Source organism: Tenrec ecaudatus, chromosome 16, assembly GCF_050624435.1.
Source record: "Tenrec ecaudatus isolate mTenEca1 chromosome 16, mTenEca1.hap1, whole genome shotgun sequence".
Classification (NCBI taxonomy): Eukaryota; Metazoa; Chordata; class Mammalia; order Afrosoricida; family Tenrecidae; genus Tenrec; species Tenrec ecaudatus.
The window spans coordinates 87,256,398-87,279,458 of NC_134545.1; the positions used below are offsets into that span (position 1 = coordinate 87,256,398).

The 23,061-nt window shown below is 53.2% G+C and overlaps 1 protein-coding gene across 2 annotated transcripts in view; it reads left to right on the forward strand.

The window, feature by feature from the left end:
* SUFU (SUFU negative regulator of hedgehog signaling) overlaps positions 1-23,061 on the forward strand; it is a 112,996-nt gene that overhangs the window by 75,245 nt on the left and 14,690 nt on the right. The window contains exons 4-8 of one of the 2 annotated variants that reach the window (XM_075533384.1): positions 5,112-5,254; positions 6,021-6,106; positions 6,299-6,371; positions 9,178-9,334; positions 10,989-11,100. In XM_075533384.1, coding sequence (XP_075389499.1) covers positions 5,112-5,254; positions 6,021-6,106; positions 6,299-6,371; positions 9,178-9,334; positions 10,989-11,100 — 571 coding nt within the window. The remainder of the gene's footprint in view (positions 1-5,111; positions 5,255-6,020; positions 6,107-6,298; positions 6,372-9,177; positions 9,335-10,988; positions 11,101-23,061) is intronic. The other variant, XM_075533385.1, reaches the window with a different exon arrangement.

Genomic DNA, 23,061 nt, shown 5'->3' on the forward strand with positions numbered 1-23,061 from the left:
GTTTGTTCATTTACATATAAATGTATTGTGTTCTTTGTGATGCTGTTACGAATGGGACAGCTTTTTCTTAATTTCATTTTCAGATTGCTCGTTGTCAGTTGATTTGTATACACTGGTCTTGCAATCTTGGCCAACTCATGTGTTCTAATTTTTTTTTTTAGTAGATTCTTCAGGACTTTTCATCATGTCACCTGTGAATATAAATTGTTGTACCTCGGCCTTTCCTATTTGAATACCTTTTGTCTTTTTCTTGCCTCATTGCTTCTGCTGGAAACTTCAGTACAGTCTTGAATAGAAGTGGGGGAGCATTGTCTTGCTTCCATCTGCTCACAGCCACGAGTCAATGCTGACTCCTGACGAGGCCCTGTGGGGGCCTGAGATGGTAACTGTTTACAGGAGTAGAAGCCCAGTCTTTCCCCTGCAGAGAGGCTGGTGGTTTCGAACTGCCGATCATGTGGATCGCAGCTCCATGCATAATCACTACACCACCAGGGCTCCTCATCTTCGAGTAAGAGAATATGGTACAGTATTACATCATCAAGTATGATCTTAGATCATAAATGCCCTTGATCGGGTTGAGAAAATTCCTGTCATATTACATTTTGCTGAGTGTTTTGGTCATGAACGGGTGTTAGCTTTTTTTTCTTTCTTTTTTAATCATTTTATTGGTGCCTCGTATAACTCTTATCACAATCCATCCACCCATCCATTGTGTCAAGCACATTTGTACATTTGTTTCCATCATCATTCTCAAAACATTTGCTTTCTACTTGAGCCCTTGGTATCAGCTCCTCATTTTTCCCCTCCCTCCCTCACAACCCTTGTTAATGTATAAAATATTATTATTTTTTTAATGTTTGCACTGTCTGATGTCTCCCTTCACCCACTTTTCTGTTGTTTGCCCCACCCAGGGAGGGGGTTATATGTAGATTATTGTGAATAGTTCCCCCTTTCTCCCCGACCTTCCCCTTACCCTCCTGTTATGGCTACTCTCATTATTGGTCCTGAGGGGTTTATCTGTCCTGGATTCCCTGTATTTACAGTTTTTATCTGTACCAGTGTACATGCTTTGGTCTAGCTGGATTTGTAAAGTAGAATTGGGATCATGGTAGTGGTGGGGAGGAAACATTAAAGAACTAGAGGAAAGTTGTATGTTTCATTGGTGCTATACTGCACCCTGACTGGCTCATCACCTCCCCACAACCCTTCTGTAAGAGGAAGTCCAGTTGTCTACAGATGGGCTTTGGGTCTCCACTTTGCACTTCCCCTCATTCATAATGATATGATTTTTTGTTCTTTGATGCCTGATACCTGATCCTATCGACACCTTATGACCACACAGGCTGGTGTGCTTCTTCCATGTGGGTTTTGTTGCTTCTCAGCTAGATGGCGGCTTGTTTATCGTCAAGCCTTTAAGACCCCAGATGCTATATCTTTTGATAACCAGGCACCATCAGCTTTCTTCACCACATTTGTTTATGTACCCACTTTGTCTTCACCCACTTTGTCTTTGGCAATCGTGTCAGGAAGGTGAGTATCATGGAATGCCATTTTAATAGAACAAAGTGTTTTTGCATTGAGGGAGTACTTGAGTAGAGGCCCACTGTTCATCTGATACCTTAATGCTAGACCTATGAATATATGCACATAGATCTATTTCCCCATCATCATATATAAATATATTTACATATGGGAATGCCTATTTTTAGACCTCTATAAATTCCCTTTGCCTCCTAGTTCTTTCCTCTATTCCTCTTGTCTCACTATCATGAGCAGCTCATTTGGGTTTCAGTAATTCCTCTTGGTTACATTGCCCTTGATCAAGCCCAACCAGACCTCCTACATCCTCCTCGCCATCAATTTTGGATCACTTGTTCTTCTCTTGTCCCTGGGTTTGTTAACACCCGCTTCCTTTCCCCGTTTCCCCCTCTCCCATGTCCCCCCCAAAGCTATCAGTCCTGTTATTTTCTACTCCAGCTTGTTTATCCCGCTTATCTTATCTAGATAGACCTGCAGAGATAATAATATGCACAAAAAACAAGACAGAGCAACAAAAGAAAACAAAACAACAAAAAGGAAAGCCCGTAAATAGTTCAAGGTCTGTTTGTTGACCTTTAGTAGTGTTTTTCAGTCAAGTTTGATAGGGTGCCATACCCTGGCCCCACAGTCTAATCTTTGGTATTCCCTGGGGACTTTGTTACTTTGTTCCCCTTGCTGTTCTGTTGCACCCTGTTCTGTGGGGTCAGATCGGGTGCATTTCCCACACTGTGTCTCCAGTGTTGTCCCCCGTAATGCCACAGGTCAGTGAGGGACATCGTGTCTCGTAGTGGGGCAGGCCCTATGGTTCTCTCTGTGCTTTGGCTGCTCTGAGCGGTAATATCGTCCTCAGGGCTTGGTGGGCCAGGATGTGCTCCACTCTCTCTTCCTCTCCCTTCATTTACTCCCGTTTGTCAATCAGACATGTCCCTCTCCTTCAGCTGTAGCTTCAGTGCTGTCCTCTGAAGTGAATTCTTCTGCGAGGGATGTTAGCTTTGGTCACATGCTTTTGGTCTTCGCCTTAATTTTAGTGGCCAGGTGTACTCCACTGCTGGAATTTCTTAAACCAAGTTCTCATTCCTTCCATCAGCCTCACTTTGTCGTGATGCATGGATAGCTGCTTCTAGACGTTGCTGGATTTGATTGGGTAGCATTCTGTGGAGGAGTCTTGTGTTGATATGCTACCCACATGTAGGGTATTGGTCCAGAGTCGTCTTGTGTTGTCTTTGCCTGGGGGGGTGGGGTATGAGTCTGTGGGAGCTGATGTAAGGGAAGTTCTAGGGTGTGGCCTGCATCCTTGCATCTTCCAACAGGTGAACAGAGAGAGAAGCACCACCAAGAAAGAAGAATTCCAGAGAATAATTTCTGTGTTTTTGAAAATCTGTAAGAATTGCTAATAATCCTTCATTAATTCTTCTGTAACTGTTCAGTAGAATTGAGCAGCGAAGTAATCTGGGCCCAGACTTTTCTTTGTGTGGGAAGTTTTTTAAGTTACTAGTTGAATCTTTTTGCTTGCTGGGCTGTTTGCTTCTTCTAAAGGCATGTAAACTGCACGCAGACACACTTCTGTAGAAGAAGAAATCTGGGAAAGTGGGTTGTCTTGGTTACCTAGTGCTGCTGTCACAGACACACCACACGTGGGTGGCTTAACAAACAGCAATGCATTCGTTCTCTCACAGTTTAGGAAGCTGGAAATTTGAACTCAGAGCATCGGCCCCAGAGGAAAGTGCCCGTCTCCTTTCAGCATCGCTGTGCCCGTGTTCCTCGGAGAGCTGTGTGTGTCTTGGTATCACTTTTACCCTGGGTCTGGGACGTTCTCAACACAGGGCCCCAGATTCAAATGACACGCTCCACTCCTGGTGATGGTCAGGCCCTTCCCTTGTCGCTCTCCTCTCGGTCATGTAAGGTAGAAGATGATGCAGGCCACACGCCCCAGGGGAACCCCCTGCATCTCAGAAGCAGGGACGTCATCTGAGTACGGGTGTTATGTCGCGCCCTGATCGGATTGACTGACCACATCAGATCACACCCTGGGAGAGATGACTTCACTACACACATAACTGCCAAAATACAATGGTGGCTTAACCGACAAGCTGCTGAGTTCATGGCCCAGCCAACCTGACGTAGATTCGGGGTGGGGGTAGAGGGAAACAACTCAATCCATGACATGGGCCCAGTAAGACATTGGAGGCGGAGAACCAAACCCTGAACCTGTCTCTTGGGTGGACAAGGTGGCTGTGTGTCATAGGACTCCGACCTGTGAGGGAGTTAGCACCCAAAACAAGGCAAGCGAGAGCAATGCTGGCTCTTTCTCCTGATTCCTGCCTGCCCTCAGGTCGATGCCAAGCTTATGGGACAGGGGAGGAGCAGAGAGGGGAGGGACCTTGGCTCGTGAATGACAACCCACAGTGAACGATCCCACTCCGGGTAGATCACCTCCAGGACCCACCACCCAGAAAACCGTGGAACATACTGTGCCGCCATGTGGGTGCCGGAAACTACGGCCTCTACTGTCCAGTCAGTCCTTAGCAACCCTCTGCAGGCTTTCTGAGGCTGTGAATCTTTACGGGACCAGGCAGCCCCTCATTCCGCGGAGGAGCAGCTGGTGGGTTTGAACCGCTGACCTTGCAGTTAGCCGACCACAACCTAACCCACTGTGGCACCAGGGATTCTGCCATTTGTGTCGGGCAGGGAAGGGAAAGGAACCTGTAGATACGATAGGCTTTCAGGTGCAGAGCACCTTTGGAAGAATACCAAAGAGTCATGGGTGATGGGACATGTCATACCACTTGACTTTTCCCCGTGTGTCATACGAGGTGGTGCCCTCCCCTCCGGGTTAAGCACTGGCCTACTAAGCGTAAGGTCCGTGCTTCAAGTCCTCCAGGCACTGCATGGGAGAAGGGCGAGTCTGCTCCCATAAAGATTTCTAGCCGCAGAATCCCTCTGAGGCAGTCCCTCTGCCCTACAGTCGCTAGAGTCAGAACCGACTCTCGGGCAGTGGGTTTTGTGCTACTACCTGGAGCAGGGTTTTGTGGTGGCGGCTTGGGCTGTGTGCAGAGCTGAGCTGGGGCTGGCCGTAGAGGCGCGTGTTTCTCAGGCACCTGGCCTGGTGCCTGTGTTCTCGTGGGGACAGCCGCCCCTCTGAGCTGTCTGCCACCAGGGACTGTCCAGACCACCACTCAAAGTCTCCGCTGTCTCCCAGAAGACCCCCGGTCTGTGTTGGGAACCGGGGGTGGCTTTGGAAGGGTGGGTGTTCCCTCCCAAAGACTCCTGCAGCAGCCCCGAAATCCTGGTCTGCCCTCTCAAGGTGAAGGGCCTTCTGACCAGCAGCCCCACAGCAAAGGACCAGTGTCTCTCAGGGTCTTTGGATTTCCTGGCCTAGGAAGAGTGTCCACATTAGCAGTCTGTCCTATTTGCACTGGGAACTAACCCAAGTGGCGAGCAGGAAGACATTTGGTCCCGTGGCACACCACCCCCCCTCCTGCCACTGTGCCCCCCTTCCCCAGGGCTGCCCTGGGGAAGACTGGGATGAAGGCTCGCTCCTCAGCGTGAGCGCCCTCCTGCCTCTCCCGCAGAGAATACCTTCTGCAGTGGGGACCACGTGTCTTGGCACAGCCCCTTGGACAGCAGCGAGTCAAGAATCCAGCACATGCTGCTGACGGAAGACCCGCAGATGCAGCCAGTGCAGACGCCCTTCGGGATTGTCACCTTTCTCCAGGTGAGATGAGTGTGCGCCGGCTGCTGGAAGCCTTTCCTGTGGGGAACATTCTGGCCCAACTAGAAGCCTTGGGGAGGAGGAAGGGTAGAGCAGGCAATTTTCTCTGGTCTCTTACTCTCAACCCTAGTGGCCTGTGAGGTAGGCCCAGGTGGTCTGATTTAAAGTACTGCAGTGGTAGAAAGGGGGCGAGGACAATTGGGGTGGCAGAGGATGGCAGTAGTTGGAGGTCAAGGGGAGAGACTATTTGTGGAGCTCACAGCCTCCCAGCAGGAAGCCAACTAGAGGTGGTAGGCGGATGCTTGTTCCTGATCCTGCAGGCATCCGGATGCAGGGGTTTTGGGGGTCTGGGAAGATTGACACAAAGGCTCAGCATCTGATAAGTAATGGTGAGTTCTCCAAGCTGTGGAGACCCTCTGCCCTGGCTCCCAGGTGGTGTCTACTCCCTGTGGTCCTAGATGAGACTCCCAGAGAGATGGCCTAGGGACCCAGCCTGAGTTTCCTAGCTCCTGGTTTTTCTCCTGGGCCAGCCAAACCCCTGTCACCCACAGCAGGGCAAAGTCAAGTCTGCAGTGGTCCACCAGTACCCCCTCACCCCCACGCCATCTCCTAACCAGGCAGCTGCTCCTTCCTGAGAGAGTCTTCAGGTTTGGACACACGGGCACACTAGCCCCTCAGTACAGATCCAGACAGAACGGGTTGCCAACCTGCCAGGAGGGCAGGAGGGGTTGCCATTAACAAAGAAAGCATCTGGTCCCCCGAACCTCAGATTGTTGGTGTCTGCACCGAGGAGCTCCACGCGGCCCAGCAGTGGAATGGGCAAGGCATCCTGGAGCTGCTGCGGACGGTGCCTGTGTGAGTACCCCCTGCTCCCGCGGCCCCTCTCCCCGTCCTTGCTGTGATAGGCACTCGTTTTGCACATCAGGGCTTCCCGGTCCCTCACCACTCGCTATGTTCCCCTGGGTTTCTGGGCTGGGGCAGCAAACCAGGCCAACTGCAGGCTCAACCCCAACGGTCACATCTATTATTGCCTTTCCTTGTCCACAGCGCTGGCGGCCCCTGGCTGATAACTGACATGCGGAGGGGAGAGACCATATTTGAGATCGATCCACACCTGCAAGTATGTCTTGAGTGAGGAGAACCCTTCTAGCACCTTCCCTAGGCCTCTTCCACATAACACTGGTCCTCACCCCGGAAAGCGAAGAAGCCTGGTCTGTGAGGGTGCAGAGGGGGAGCGTGACTTGGAAGCTGCCCCCTGAATCCTGCCAAGCTCTCCGACCAGGAAAGCTTGTCTGAGACACCTTAATTTTTACAGGGAAGGGATTGAATATTATGGTATGAGGGGGCTTCCCAGAGTTCCTGGGAAAAGGGAATGAAAAGACAGATCATGGAAACATTCCCACCAGCTTTTTGAAGCCCCTCCATGTTTCATTTATGGAGCCCTGGTGGCGGGGTGGGTTACACATTGGGCTGCCAACCACAAGGTCAGCAGTTCAAGCCCTTCACCCACCCGATCGATAAAAAAATGAGGCTCTCTGTTCATGGAAATGCTTTGGGGCCCTGATCCCCTGCCCAGTAGGGTGGCTTTGAGTCGGGATTGACCGGATGGTGGTGCATTTGAGTCCGTGGGCACACGATACACCAATAAACCAGGCTTTTACAAAATTACTCATCGGCAACTGATGGGTCATGGCCACTGGCTGCCCAGTGTCCACTTCCCAGCCCCTCTCCTTAACAGAGCCCAGATTTTTTTCTAGGGAGCACACCCCCCTGTCCTGGACTAAGGACAGCGACCCCACCACCCAGTCCCAAGAGTGAGCACCAGCCAGTGTAATGACTCCATCCCCCCTGTAGACACACTTCCATCCCAGGCAGTCAGACCTTGTATAGGGGGGCGGGGTCTTTCTGCACAAGGGCCTGCAGCCACCCCCACACTGTAGCCCATCAGGGCAGAGCTCCAGGGTCGTTGGGGGTTTTTTAGCACCACTTTTGCCTGCAGGTAACTTTCGTAAACCACATAGACCGCACCTGGTTGAACTTGGCATCTGGTTGGCCTTCTCCTAGGCCCCCCAGGACGTTGCTGACTGTGAACTTTTCGTGCGGCTTTGAAAAATCTGGCCAGCCACAGACCTCAGCCAGGGTGGTGTATTCTCGAGCAGGGGCACGGGGGCAGGCAAACTCGTAGCCAGCAGTGCCCAGCTTCTTTCCCGCGCACCTGCCAGCTCATGGGCCAGAGTGATCCTCCTTTCCCCTGTTGCCGTCCACACTGACCTTTACCGAGTGCTTCCGGGAGCCTCTGCTCTCCTGAGTGTAAACTCGGCTTCCTTGTCCCTTCTGCTTGTGCAAGAACCGGGAGCCCACAAAGGCGGTGTGTCCCTAAGCCCTTGTTCTGCAGCCACTCTGGGACCCAGCGTGGGACACTGGGAGCTGGTGCTCAGCCTCTGTCCTAAGTGCCAAGTCCTGAGAAAGAACCTGGTCTTTAGAAGTAGACGGGTGAGCAAACCATCCTTTCTCTGCATGCCAAGAACAGCTCTCTCGCCTCCCTAGGCTGCACTACCCAGAGTGCCTAGGGATCTGGCAAACAAGCAGAGGGGCTCGGGAGAGGAAGCACAGCTAGCTTTCCTGGCTCTGTGCACCAGTGTCCACTCCTCAGTGCCCACTCAGGCCTCCCGGGGTTGCCTGCCAGCCCTTCATTTTAGGGCTGGCTCGTGCGCCTTCGGGCCAGGCTCTGCCATTAACAAGCTCCGTGTCTGAAACCATCGCCTCCCTTCTCTGGGTCTTGGCCTTTACTTTTTACTTAAGAAATAAACAGGCTGGACTCATTGAACCAGCAGTGTCCTCAGCTCTTTTCCTTAGGCGAGAGGCCTCAAGGCAGCTAGCGGAGAGGGAAAAGTGCAGGCTGAACCCCGATCTGGCCAGGACCCACTTGCTCTCCGTGTAGAGACTGAGAGCTGCGTCCTCACCTCCAGCCTCTCCTCATCTCCAAGCTGACAGTAACCCTGGAAAGGAGAAGGTTGGGTTTTATGGGAAGGGGACAGCAAAGGTGGGCATCTGCTGATGAGTCTCCAGTAGTAGGGTTAGGCTATATTGTACTTCCCCAGTTAGGCTCCCTGGCCAACTGGCAGGCCCACTTGGTGCCTGTAGCGCAGTGGAGAGGGCCAGACAGGCAGAGAATGTCTGCCTGTAGCATGGTGCTGTTTACAGCAAGGTAGCCTTAGCCTCTCCTCTCCAATGAACTTTAGTCCAGGGCCCAGCAGCACAGAACTCTCTTTTGCCAGAAAAGCTGAGGTAGGTTTTGAGTACAGCTCTTCCTTGAGGCCATTTGGAGAGCTCTGGTTGGCCTCTCCCATACCAGGGCCTGCACAGGGTAGGGTGGCGGGGGAGAGGCTCTGGCGGGGGTCTGTGGATGGGTGCTGCTCTCCAGGCCCACGCCGCAGTCTAAGAAACAGGAAAGGCCATCCAGAACCCTGTGCCCAAGCAGCAAGCTGGGGCAGCTGGGGCAAGCCAGCCCTCCCTCTTTTGTCTGGCGGTGCTCCACTGTGTGGCCACGCCCTCTACTGTTAAAAGAGGGAACTGTCAGTGTGGTGTGGAGACCTGGTCTGAGGCGGGGCCTGCTGCTATACAAGACAAGGCGTCTTGCCCAGGGTGGCCCTAGGCTGGGCTCCATGAGTCCTGTGAAGGCGACTGGGGTGAGGAAGGGCAGGCCCATGAGAGGGGAAGCAGTTTCCTGAAGTTCCTCTTCCCCCACATCTCCCAATGGAGTCTAGAGAGCGTTGTGCTCAGGAACCTGAGCTCTTCCACGCCTTTCCCTGATTGGCACCAAGGATGTTTCAATGAGTCCTGGATGGGGTGGTGGCTGAGGCGGGCAGTGTGGTCTTGGGCCCCCAGTGAGCTGAAAGAGCTCTGGCCCTTTGATTCTTTTCAAGCAGGAGAGAGTGGACAAGGGCATTGAGACGGACGGCTCCAATCTGAGCGGGGTCAGTGCCAAGTGTGCCTGGGATGACCTGAGCCGGCCGCCCGAGGACGACGAGGACAGCCGGAGCATCTGCATCGGCACACAGCCTCGGCGGCTCTCGGGCAAAGGTGGGCACCATAGGCCAGCCTGCCGTGCTCACGTCCCCAGGGCCTGGTGTACACGTTCTCTCGTGTGGGTCTCTCACAGAAACAGCCCCGGCAAGAGTTCATTTCCTGGTCTGAGTTACAGCCAGCAAGTGAAATAATCTTCCAGCTGGGCGGGGTCGAGGGAGCCCAATTGGCCCGGCTCTAGTTGTGTTTCCTGCATATTTTTCACCGCAGCGACCATTGTGTTTCAGGCTTGCCCCTTGCAATCTGAGGTCACAGAGGTGAGTGGAAGCCATAGAACAGTTACAGGAAAGGGCCACCGTCCACCCAGATCCAAGAAAACAAGCATTGGTCACCCACTCAGGGAATTGACACCGCATCCCCCTGTAGCCGGAACCCCTGTCACATCCAAGGGCTGCTGTGACCCTGGGAGGTGGGGTGTGAGGCCAGCTGGCACATCCCCTGCCCCACCGCCCCGAGGTAGGGGTTCCGGGCAGGGCACACTGGCACCGCTGTGGTCACAGTGGGCCGTAGGGAAGGAGGCCGTAACTGTCCTGCAGGAAGCTCTCCATACTGGTCTTGGCCACAGAAACGGTTTGGTTTTTCAGCAAACGGCAGCCCCGGCTCACACTAAAGGACAGCCAAGCACTTACATGCACGTGGGTTCACAGAGTCTTCTACTCTTTCTTAACGATTCCTTCTTTCCTGACGTTTCCCCCAAGATTAAGATGTCTGCAGCCCCGAAGGGAATACTCACATATGTAATACAACTTGTAAAAGGGTTTCTCTGGTGCCAACCTTTGACCGCTTCCTTCCCGACTTTCTTGTTGGTCCCAGTGTGTGCCAAAGACTTTGGGAGGTGCAGAGAAGGGGGGTTTTGCTCTTATTAGAAGCACCCCATTGCTTTTAACAAGAGAATCGTCAGGAAGCCCTCCACGTCTCGGAATCCGGGCCACTGTCACAAGTTGAGGAAGTTGATAAACAGCTCCCGCACCCACTCAAAGCCCACCCCGGGCACAGCGGATATCCATTGGCTGTTTTGGGTGTGATGTGCAATTTGCAGAGGCAAATCTTAGATTAAAAATCTCTCCCTAGGGATCAGACTCTAAGCTTGACCCCCCATGCCCAACAAAGCTCCGCGCACCATTGAGCCAGGTCCAAGGAGGGTGAGGGGGCCAGAGACCACAGGGTGTCCCAGAACCCAGACACTTGTGTAAGGCCCCTGCCCATTCACGGCAGAGCAGCTGCCGCCCGCAGCATATTCGTTCCAGGGGATAGACCCCCTCGGGGATATCGGGCAGTGACGACAGTCCTGGCCAGGCATTCACTCACTGGAGCTTCTTTAAGACGACCCTGGGGCCTGCATGGCTGGAAGGGAGAGGACAACAGAGCTGAGCCTGTTGTGAGGGGTGCTCTCTGAAGTCCAGAGGCCACCCCTAATCTTGTACAAGAAGGGCGTTCTTCAGACCACAATGGCACCCTGGAGAGCTCGGTGCCTGCCTAGCCTTGCCTCCTCCTGGTCTGCACTGATTCAGACTCAACATCTGGACACCTAGAGCAGGCTCCAGACCAGCCAGCCCGGGGGCCCTGCCCCAGTAAATCTGCAGAGCTGGGTTCAAGGGCAGGGTGGGGGCATCCTGGGATCCTGACAGACAGCGTGGCTGTGTTATTGCAGACACGGAGCAGATCCGGGAGACTCTGCGGAGAGGGCTGGAGATCAACAGCAAACCCATTCTTCCGCCAATCAACCCTCAGCGACAGAACGGCCTCAGCCACGACCGGGCGCCGTAAGTCCCTCCTCCATGGACAGCAACAGCCAGGGCTCCATGGAGGGGCTTTTCACCCCCCAGACTGGGACAAGGAGCCACTTTTGTCCGGAAGGGCCTGGCCCTGTGGCTGGCACGAGAGAGAACAATGCCCGCACCCTGGCCAGTTGGGCTGGGGTCTCAGAGGTTGGGGGCGGTGTGGACTGGGCAGGGCGGTCTGAGGGTCGCCACATGGGGCTTCAGAGGAACAGGACGGAAACGTCGGTGAGCATTTACGTGAGCTGTGTGAACAGACGAGAGGCCAGGTCGGGGAAAGATCGGACTGGGGGCCTCCCAGCCTTGTGGGAGCCCATTGTGCTGAGCACAGTTCCCATCCTTATCTCGGCCTCGGCCAGAGTGGCCTTCCTTCCTTCCTGGGGCCTGGTCTCCGGCTGATAGCCGCAACCCGGGGGCCTCCCTGTCTGGCCAGCCCCCTGCTGGAGGCCTGCCGCCGAGGCCCCTCTTCCTGCCGCCCTCCCTGGGGCCCAGGGACAGGACAGGACGGGATGCCCTTTGCAGGTCTCTGCAGCCTGATGAGGGGCCCCAGCAACCGTTGGGAGACTCTGGTCAGCCCAGCCATCAGATCCGCTTCTGGCTGACCTCCCCTCTGCTCTGGCAAGGGGGTGGCCAGGATCTGGTAGCTCGAGCAAGAGACCTGCCTGCCAGCGGGGAAATTGCCATGCCCTGGGCTAACTAACAGGGGCGGGGTGGGGGGGGTGGGGAGAGGCAGCTCAGCCAGCAAGGTCAGGGAGAGCCATCCTCCTGAGAAGTCTCTGTTACACACTTGATGTGCGGCAAGCCCAACCTGGTGGCCATCTGGGGTGCAGGCCCCTCCTTTTGGGGAGCTGGCATGAGTTGGCTGGCATGAGTCTGACCGTAAGTGCCATTGGTGGGGAAAGGTGGTTTGTCTGGCCCCTGGGGGTACACGAGGGAAGAGCCAGGGCTGCCATGCTTGGCAGTGGTTCGGGAGGGCTTCTTGGAGGGAAGATCATGAACCCAGAAGAGTAGAACCTATCCCTGAATTTTAACAAGCGGGGAAAGGGGTGGGGTGAGGCCCAGCTCTGCAGAGCAGGCCCGTGCTGCTGACAGCGGAGGTGACCTCCCTCCCAGGAGCAGACTGTGGAGCAGGAAGTGTTAGGCTGGAAAGGGTGCTTCCCAGGAAGGCCCACCTGGTGAATCTGCCAGCCAGAAGCCAAGAGAGTAGGGCTCTTTCACAAGAGCCCAGAGAAGCCTCCACCCCGCTCCTCAGAGTGGCTTTCAGGTCTGGCCAGGGGGCCTCTACAGCCAGCTGCCTTGCAGTTGCCCTCTGGTGGCAGCAGAAGTCTCAGAGCATCTGGAGATGCTCTGTGGCTCCATAGCTTGCCCTAGTGGCCACATTCCTCCTCCTGCACAGAGTTTGGCCCCTCCCTCTGGGCCCATGTGCGCTGGCAGGAAGGAGGTGGAGGTACGTGCAGGCTTGAAGGCTCACGCAGATTGCCCATCCCAATCCAGATGGCCGGCCAGGCTCTCTGGGCAGTAGACAAGGGCTTTTACAGAGGACTCACTTCCTGGCTTGGGAGCACTTCCATCTGCTTTGCCCCCCAGACACTGAAGGCCACAGGGCTCTGGGTTCCTCTACCACACACAGTCCCAGATGCCCCCACCCTCACCAGGGCAGAGGGGTGGCATATGTTGTCCAGGGCTCTTTAGGCGTGCGGGCAGAGGCTGTCTCCCCTCCCAGTCAGGTCTCCAGAAGGCCTATTCCAGGAGGAGTCAGGACATCTCCTCCAAGGTTGTCAGCGCCGCTACAGATGCGTCAGCAATTGATTGAGAAATGGGCCTTCTTCCTTTGCCAAGAACATCGTCCACCACCCCTTGGGTCTCTCCAACGCTGGCTGCTCAGGATCAATGAGGATGGACGCGATTCAGATTCGCAAGCACGGCTGTAATATCTGTGCTGCCCACTCTGGGACCTGACCTCCTTTCACATCAACCACATGCACTGTGGCTGAGAAGTCGGCCCAAATGTGCTGGCTCTGGTGTTCACGGCGCTCCCTGTGGGGGACAAGCATAGGCCTTACTTTGTGGATGCGTCTGCTTTTCCTGGAGTCAGGACTTCCGGGCTGGGCGGTTCTGATGCATGGGCCCTCTTGGCTCTGAATCCGGGCTGAGGACAGAGGTAGGCCAAAGGGTCAGCACAGCTGATCAAGACTGGACACTGGCAGCTGGGTTCTGGCCTACTTGGGAGCATCAATCACTTGCTCTTTCCAATAGTTCTTTGCTCTCTAATGCTCTAAATAGTTCTTTCTACATGTGTGCAAGCAATTCCTCCTCAGAGCCACGCTGTGGAGTGGATTGTCTTCTAGATGAGGAAATAGATGCAGTCACTTGCCTAGAGCTAGCTGAGGGTGGTGCTTAGGGGAAGTCTCTTCGCCATTAAAACTGGTGTGATCACAGAGACACCCCCCCCCCGAAGGACACCAGAACTGTGTCTCTTGTGTTCATAGCGTCTCCTGTGTGAGACGCTCACTGTGCTTCTCTAACTCCTGGGAGGACGCGCCGTAAGCCTCTGATTCCAAATCCCAGAAATAACCAGCTGCGTCATCACTGGCTCATTTGTACTAGAATTGTGTTTGGACACAAGGCCTCGGTATCTTCATGGTCAGAAACAAAAGCATCACCAGGGTCTAGGGATTTCTCTTTCCTGAGGCCTTACTTCCTGCTTCCCAGAAAGGCAGGCCCCTCTGGATAACCTGCCGCTCTCCCACTCACTGTCTGCCAGCCCTCCTCCCCTGCCTTCCTGGAAGGAGAGGCCTTGGCCTTCTCTGGGGCATCTTCCAGAGTTTCACAACCCTTGCATTCCAGCTGTGAAATTTGTATCTGGCTTTTCCCAAGATGAGCAGTTGAGAAAAGCCTCCTTCGGCTTGCTGGCGCCTCCCTTCCCACTGCCGGCTCTGGTGAGAGTGGAACACTTCGGGAGCCAAGCTTCCTTGCTACCGAGGACTGCCTCACTTAGAGACTGAAACTTAGAGATCGTCTCACTTAGAAACTACCTCATTTAGAGACTGCTCCACTTAGAGACCTGGGGCCTGGCAGAGAAAGAGAGAAAAAATAAAGTCAGCCGGCATCCTAAAGCCACCTAATTAGGACTGAACTGTGGTGGCATCTGACCCTAGTGCTCAGCCCCTCCCCCAGTGATGTGGGGACCATCCGTGAGGAGGGGCACACACAGATGTGCATTTCCATAGCGCAGTGGTTCTCAACCTTCCTCAGGCCACAACCTCATAATACAGTTCCTTGTGTTGTGGTGACACCACCACCCCCCCCCCAACCATAAAGTTATTTTCATTGCTACTCCCTGTGAATTTGCTGCTGTTACGAATCGGACGACCCTGTGAAAGGATGGTGGCCCACAGGTTGAAAACCGCTGCCTAGAGGGTTTGGGAATCCTGGAGGCCCAGCTAAGTGGTTCAGAGTAGGCCCGTGGTTCCAGAGAAAGAGGGGACAGTCCGCCTCCCTAAAGATGTGTTTGCGACCTGGGAACAAGATCGGGGAAGTTCAGCTCTGGCCTAGAGGGTCACAGTGAGTCAGAATCAACTTGATGACAACAGGTTTGTTTGTTGTATATTAAGTGTGTCTCTGAGAGCCAAGAGCTTCCTATTTCAAGGCCTCCTCTCCCTCTGCCAGGAGAGTTCACATTTGAAGGCAGAACAAAGGCAAATCGGGCGTGGGAACCTTCCTGTCGTCACCCCATTCCCTGGTCTGCTTCCCCACAGGGATGGCACCATGGCCAAAGGGTTCGCGGATGGCATGTTATCAGTGCAAGCACTGCCCCCACCCCCAGGTGGCACACTCTGGTATTTTTATCACCCCTCCTAGCTCTTCAGTGTCACCCAGCACTTCCGCAGTGAGTCACTTCTCCAGGGCTGGGAAAAGGACGGCTCCAAGGTGAGCGCTGGACCGGGGGAAATGACTCAGTGTCTCAGAAAAGGGCCCAGGGAGGCTCTGGCTAGAACCGACTAGTCCGAGGACACGGCCTGTGCACAGTGGTCTCTGGTGCCCATAGGAGTCTGTTAGAGTTGATGAGGGAATCGCCTAACCAGAATGCAAGTTTGACTTGCCCTGCCTCCTCTGACCATACTCCGTCCCACTACATTCCATCCTTGGGATGGTCACAATGGAAAGAATTGCATTTGACCAGTTGGGTTTCCCCAATAACCTTTTGTGGTTATTAACAGACTCCATCAGGGAGTCTGTCAATCAGCATGACCAGGTGATATACAGCTTTGACCCGGGAACTTGAGGTCTCCAGGTACCTAGACCCCAGATGATTCAGTCCGGTCTGAGTAACTGTCTACTCCGTACCAGGCCCACCTACTGTGTGAGCGCACGCGTGCACTCAGGTGCATGTCAGCACACCTAGAAGTAACTGTGGCCTGTGCAACAGTGTTACAGACGAAAGTAACCAGTAGGTCATTTCCGGGAGCTCTCTGTTTGTACTGGAGACAAAAAGACACACTTTAAAAGATCTGGTTACTTGTAAATTGTTAAGTGCCTCCAGTTACTAAAATGAATCAATCATTTAAATCTGTCCCCTGGCTGGTACTCTAAAGGGGGGAGGGAGGAACAAATTTTTTTTTTAATCCTCAAAAATGCTTACCACAAGAACTTAAAACTTCTGTATCAAGATATAGTGGTCCCAAATAAACGAATAAGCCCTCTCTGAGTCCTTCACCATCGCCCAGTGAACAGGAAAGGTTTTCTGCCTGAATAATCACTCACACCTTGTCCCAGTCCTGCCCAGAAGTGGGACCTACTAAAGGGTCTGTCTCTGGAAAGTTCAGTGCTGCTTTCAGCGATTAGAAAGCAGAGGGGACAATTTTGCAGGTAGAGGCAGAAGCCAGAGATACATCTGGGGTCCGTAGGCCAGATCCACTTGCCGTCTGAGTAGTTGTCCCCCGTGATCCCCCGGCTCGTGCTCCTAGCAGTCCCCAAGGAGAAGGCCCCGCGTTGGGTGGCCACTGCAGATGTCATAGCTGTCATAGGACTGAGATAGTGACGACGAGGAGGAGGAGCTCAGTGATTGGCTGCTCTCCTTTCCATCCCACCAAGGGTAGAAGTTGACCAAGACCCTTCAGCTAAAACGGAAAGCTTAAGACTGGAGAGAACAGGGCGGAAAGGAAACTTGGATAAAAGTGTTTCCATCTGGAATGCACAGGGTGGACAGGAATGTAAGCGACTACCGACCAACATGACTACGTTCCAAAGGCCGATTGTGAAGATGGAGGACAACTGCCTCATTGCCTAACTGCCGAGCCACTGAGACTCACGGTCCCCGCTGTGATAAGGCGACCAGATAAGCTTGACCATCACAGGCAGGGTTGCTCCACCTCACGCCCCAGCGCTCCTCACTGTGAGATGTACTTCATTCCTGTGAAAACCAGTTGGACCGTACTTTACTGCTGTCGTAAAACCAAAATGTCAGACAAGGAGACAGCAAGAGGCGAGGAAGAGTCAGTCGCAACCGGTAGTAACCCTGCCTAGTCAGGTCCACCTGTGTGTACGTCGGAAGTAGATCCCCAAGGCTTTCTTCCAAGATGCCGCTGGGTGAATTCCAACCTTCTGGTGAGCACCTGGGGGTGTAACCAGTCGCACTGTCCAGGGACTCCTCCTCTAAATTGGAAAGTACAGAAATAAACAAACCTACCTTGACTTTGGAAGGAAGGCGAGGGTATTTTAGGATACATCAAAAGTCACTCCCCATGCAGTGGCAAGTGTAACTGTAACTGTGTTACACTGAGAGGCGGTATGAGGGAAGAAATAAATGGAATATTTAAGTCAATTCCACAACTACTAAGAGACTTCTGCTGGCTGACCCGCCCATCGTGGCCCTTTGCTGTGAGCTGCTAATTGTTGCCGCTTAAGAATGAGAAGACCGAGGCTTAAATAGGTTAGATAACTCAAGTAGGGGTCGAATGGTTCAGAATAAAGGTCCAGGTAATGATTTAATCCATGGCTTGTTTGATTCCCTATCTGAGCCTCTTCGCCAGAGGGCCCCCAGCACGCTAATCTGCAGGACGTAACTAGAATGAGTACCTTGGAAATCTGCCTGTCAGTGCAGAGAGTCGGGCTGTTCTTGTCCCCTTCCTGGAAACCTCTGCAGGAGGCAGACCAGAGAAGGCCATTACGGTGGGCTACTAAGAAGTTCAAGTTTGCTCGAGGACATGCTCCATCAAAGTGGTGAGGAAGGCAGCAGGGCTGTAGGAAATGCGAGCCAGCTGACAAAGACGTGACCCCGTAAGGGCAGCTACGTTGAATAGAAGGCAACCTCTGGAGAGGACTTCATGAAGATAAAATTCACAAAGCCAGTGGATGCATTGGAAAAGTTTAAGAGCATCTGGTTGACAGGTGGGTGGGTTGGGATCGAACTTCAGTGATGCACACATGGACAATGGAGATATTCTTATTAAGTTCACGCAGGAAGGAAGGAATAAGGAAGTGCAACTGTTGTACGTGGCATCGACATAGTCGTGATACACCCTCTCCTCACTAAGCGACTCGGTTAGCTTCCAAGGATGCATGCATTATGGGAAGATGGGGGATAGACAGGAATGATGACCACATCAGATCCCAGTCCCTCGGCCATTACATAACTGCCAAATGGCATCGGGACATAACTGCCAAACAGCTGTGTGATCGTGGTGCAGCCAGGTTGGCAGAAAACATCACAGCCCCCATTGCCCTCAGACACAGCCGAATGTGCTGCTGCCAGGTGGGCATGATTACTGCAAAACCTAGTCACGTAGTCGATTTTTTTAACTGTTACTGTGAAGGCGAAGTTGGGTAGGAAGGTAGTCCGTCACATGAACAGTAGGTGCAATGTAAATACTTAAATTCACGTCCAAACCAGGTTAGCATACAATGAAATCTTGAGAAACCGAGGAGGTGAGAGAGTGAGGTGCAAAAAGCTAAAAGCCAGTCTTCCATCGTGGGAAGTGAACGGGTAATGCCCAAAGCTAGTATTAGAAACATTGAGGAAAATGCCAGAAGGAATTCTTTGAAAGAGGTGACTGAGGAGAGGGGAGTGAGAAGACTGCTGATTCTCTAATGAGCCTTCGGCAACTTTTTGACTCATTAAATTTAAAGAATGTTCAAATAAAAGAAGTGATATTGTGGGAGCCATCTATAAGGTTGCCTGCACTTTTTTTTAAATGACACATTTCAGGTTAAAAATGTATGTATATACCAAAATTGGCCCCAAAGTAAGCCCTGGTGACACTTCAGCTTCCTTGGCCTCTGGCTGTGGGCAGCAGCTGAGCAGTCGGTCACCATCTGGCAGGCCTCTCAGGAGGTGTCCACCTGGGAGAGAAGGAAGTGATGGACACTCTGCCACAGATCCGTGGACCTGATGCAAGGAGGTTGATAGAGAGCCTCGGGAAAAACAAGATGGGGCACGACAGGAGCTCAGAAGATCGTGCAGAGCCGCGTCTAGATAGCAGTTCCCAGAGGGGGGGCGTCTCCACAGCCTCTCAGGGGGGTTAGGTGTTACATGGGAAGGGGGTGCAAGGGCTGATGTTGGGAAAGGCTAATATACACCAAATGAAACCTATTTTCCTTTTTCTCTGTGGCCCTCGCCAGTGCCTCCAAAATGCCAGCATCTTATGGATGTCTCCTGAGAGGAAGCATACTGTGTACGCCTGGCCCTCGCCACACCTGCTTTTCTGGAAGCTCCTCTCGCGTTAAAACTTCATCCAGTACCCTTCCGGGAGTCTCTGTCCTATCTTTTAGGAAGACAGTTCTGTTAGACATTCAGGGAATGCAGGTGTGTCATCATGACCTGAAATCCCAGAGGGGCAGACCGTGGAAGGTAGAAGGCTGGGTCCCCAGGACACTACGTGTGGGTCTGCTCTGGCTAACACCAGTGGGGCTGGGGCTTTTGTCTCAGCTCCACATTTGCTCATTGTGCGACCTTGAACTAGTAACTGGTCTGAGTTTCAGTGGGGAGAGGCTGGGGGTATTGAGAACCATGCCTCCTTATAGGCTTACTAGGAAAACGAAAAAGAGCAAGGTATATAAAGGATAGAGCCCTGGTACCACAATAATTTATTTTGCCAGACTTAGTTCCGATCAAGCCTCAGCTTTTCTTGACCCAGTTTTTAAAACATCTGGGCTGGTATAACACCATTCTCCTTCTTCTTGTTTAAGCACTTCCAGACAGGCTGCATGTGAAGGCTTCTCTCGGGGTGTACACGTCCGTGGAAATGTCCCGCCTCTTTTTGGCTCTCAAGGAGCTGACCACAATAACAGTCACGCTAAGAACCTTTCCGTTTCCCTCTGGAGCACAGTGTTAGGCTAGCATAGATGTCAGAGACAGGGTCAAGAAAAGCTGAAGTTTACTATCAACTGAGTCAGGCTAAAAAAAATACAGTCACCAACGAAGAGGACTCTTGGGGGAGAGGGACTTCTCTTTGGAGCAAGAAGAAGGAAGCCCAGACCTCATTCGTTTGGGAAAATGGAGTGATGTCAATCCACCACCAAGAGAAAGAATTGACTCAATGTCCTTCATGCTTCCATCTTGTACAGCATGATTATCAGACCAAGAAGGCACAGGCAGGTCTTGATAAGAGGGACTGAGGCAGTGATTTCAGGTCTTCTGGCCCATAGGCATGCTGCTGCCCCAGGGTACCAGAACTGGCAGGTGACAGTCACAAAGCAGGTGTCAGTCATCTTTGAGGGGCTATGAGCAAGGTGTTGGCAGACTGGAAGCACTCAAACATATCAAGATGCAGAAAGCTTTCTTGCATTCCATCTACTAGTGAGCTTGGTATCACCCGAGGGAATATTCTGGACTAGATTATTCAGTGAGTAGCCGGCGAACACTTCTTAAAGGAAGCAGTGAGCCCTAGAGTCAGCATGAATTCAGGCATGCCAGAGTAGCCTCCCGGCCTCTTTAGAGAGGGTTGGGTCCCGAGGGAGTGAGGAGGGAAGGTAGACTTTCTAAAGGTGGGGTTTAGCAAGACATTTTGAGGTAATCTCTCGACATGCTTGTGGGCAAAACAGAAATGTCCACGGAGCATCTTGGAGAGTGAGAGGGGCTTGGTGATGAGACAGGCGGGGGGGGGGGGGGGTGTTGACTTAAAATTGGTTGCAATGAGCGGACCCAAAGAGTGATGCTGTCCATCTGTCAGTCTGTCTCCCCAGCCCTGTCCTGCCCCTGTTTAATCAAAGCTTGGGCAGAGTGGTGAGTTTTCAGTTTTGTCCGTAAGGTGGTGGATGTTGGGAAATGCCCATGGGATAGATGCCAGCATCAGGTTTCCGAAATATCCGGCCTGCCCGGGACCCTAGCCAGATGGTGTGGAGTTCTCCTCTTAGCTTCAAGTAATCCGCAGGACCCATCAGCTGGGGAGGAAGAGGTCTGGGGTAGTCCGCGGGAGAAGTCGTGAGGGAGCTAGACAGAGGGTGGCTGCAAGTGTGATAAGCTTACAAAGATGAGACGATTTGACGACGGTTTCACTAGAAATCTAGTATCCCGAGCAGTCCCTTGTCGGTCACAGTCCTCCCTTCCCACCCAGCAGAAACCACGACGGAGTCATCATGACAATAACGTGCTTGCAAAAAGAAAAAGAACAACCAAAAAAGAAATCAAGAGTCTCAATCACTCCCTGTGTGAGCTGGGCTGCTCGGGACACCACACACGAGCTGGTCAAGGAGGACTAGATGCTGGCCAGCTGGTCCCAACGCATGGCGACCTGATGTGCTTCCATCGATGGTAGAGTTCAGAGCCTGTCTTTCTGCGAGACGTAACTGAAAGCTGAGACTCCTGAGCCTGGCAAAGAGAAACTGCGGATGAGGTGGGAGAGCAGCCGCAGGGATTCGGAAAACCGCCATGGAAGATGGCTGGAAGGACATCTGGGAACTTGAAGGCCAGGGAGGGACCCGCAGGAAGGCAGATGTGCTCCGTAGAAGGAAGAGGGATCTGCCAGCACCACCCTCTGAGGAACAGACCTCGTAGGTTTTGTGGGTTTGCAGTCAGCCTCCCCCACCCCACACCCTGCCTCAGAGCACCAGGGACTGCTCAAAGGAGTCAGTAGCCCTCCCAAGGGCCATCTGATCTCCAGGTAGTGTCCCTTCCTGCGTTCGGGGCAAGGGCCTGCCTTTGCTCTGAACTGCCATTAGATCCTGGGCCCAGAGCCAAGACAAGCGAATCGATCCTGAGCCATTGACTTGCGGGAGGGGGCATCAGCTGACCATCCTCCATGGGTGACTGCGTTGGTCACATGTCTGTGGCCCCCTTGCTCCTTCGCAGGCATTACTGGCTGCCTCGCGGAGATCACCTCCGTTAGTCATAATGGCCTGATGAGGAGAATGTTGTCATGAAATCCACCCCAAAGCTTAGCCAAGGTCACGCAGGCCTGGGACTCAGGTCTCCCCCATGCCGCCGGCACCCTTGCTCCTTAGCCGGTCCGCCTCCCGGAGCACTCTTGTCTTCCTTGCCCTGACCCCAAGCCAGCAGGTGCAGGCCCTGCCTCCCTGGGACCCATTCCCCTCCTAACCCCCAGCGCTCTGCCCTCTCCGCTACTAGCAACTTGGGAGGAAACAACCCAGCTGAAAAATTGGGCCATACCGGTGAGCGCGCCACTTATTTTTTTATGACTAAGATTAAGCTGACAACCATGCAAAACACTGCAAACCTGTGTTGGCTGCAGATGTAATACCTCACCCAGCCCACACAAATAATTCATGCTTCTGCATCAATGTCCAGAAAAAGCAAATCAGCAGAAAGCTGGGCTCGTGTGTGTGTGTGCGTGTGTGCTCGTGTGTGCTCATGTGTGTGTGTGTGTGTGTGTGTGTGTGTGTGTGTGTGTGTGTGTGTGAGAGAGAGAGAGAGAGAGAGAGAGAGCGCGAGCAGCCGCCGGCTTTCCAGTGAAGCGGCGTGCCGGAAATACCCAAGCTCCAGTCCTGCAGATCTAGCATTTTGCCTTTTTCTTTTTTTCTCTCCTAAAAGATTAAAGTACGTTTTCAAGTGATTGAAGGTTGGTGGGAGGTGTCAATGTGTGCTCTTGTCACATGAATTCTTCAGATGATTAAGTTCCTTTCCATTTCTTGAAAGCTGTTTGCAGTGGGGTTTGATGTCCTCGTTCCGGGTGAGTGTGCTGTAACAGTTACCAAGGTGACTTTAGCTGACTTTCAACAATTTATTTTTCCCTCCAGCTCGAGATGTTGGGCTCTTCCTGGTCCCCGCCCCCCACCCCTAGTGGCTATTCCTCGGCATTTGTGTCTGTGCTGGAGAGCCTGGGGTCCTCCAGTGGGTGGCATGGGCTCCGAGGTCCCGCCTGGGTGGGCCAGACCCCAGCGCCCTTGGGGAGTTCTTTGGGATGGGGAGGTGGGGGTGGCAGGCCACAATGCCAGAACCAGTTGTCAGGGACAGCTCTGGAAAGTGATTGTGAAAGTCACCTCCTCTCTCCTGCTTCAACCCACTCTGCGTGTCACCTCAGTAGCCTCGTCAGAAATGAGGGATTAATAATAGCCTGCTGCCCCAGGAGCCAGCTAGGAGCACGCAGTGAGAGACCCGGGGGCTTATTGCATGAGTGCTCTCGTTTGGACCCCGCGGACACCCTTAGGTCCCACGCTTGCCCATCAGGTGACAGCTAGGCTAGGTAGGGTGCTGCCTCCTCAGAGCATCCATGATGCAAAGGCAAGAGCTGGTCACAAGCCCATGACTCCCACTTGCAGGCCTCAGAGCAGCCGGGGCTTTGTGTGAGGAGAACTGCTTTTTGTCCAGTCAGAAGGTGGACTGGAAGCCACTTCGGAATGGCCTCCCAGCCTGGAATCGCATGACCCTCTTGGCCAGGGTCACTATGAGCCGGAACCAACCCGATGGCAACGAGTTTGGGGTTTTTTTGTTTTTCTTGGGCAAATTGTGAGTCTTCTCAGGTCTCGGGAAAGGCTTTGTGAGGGCAAAAC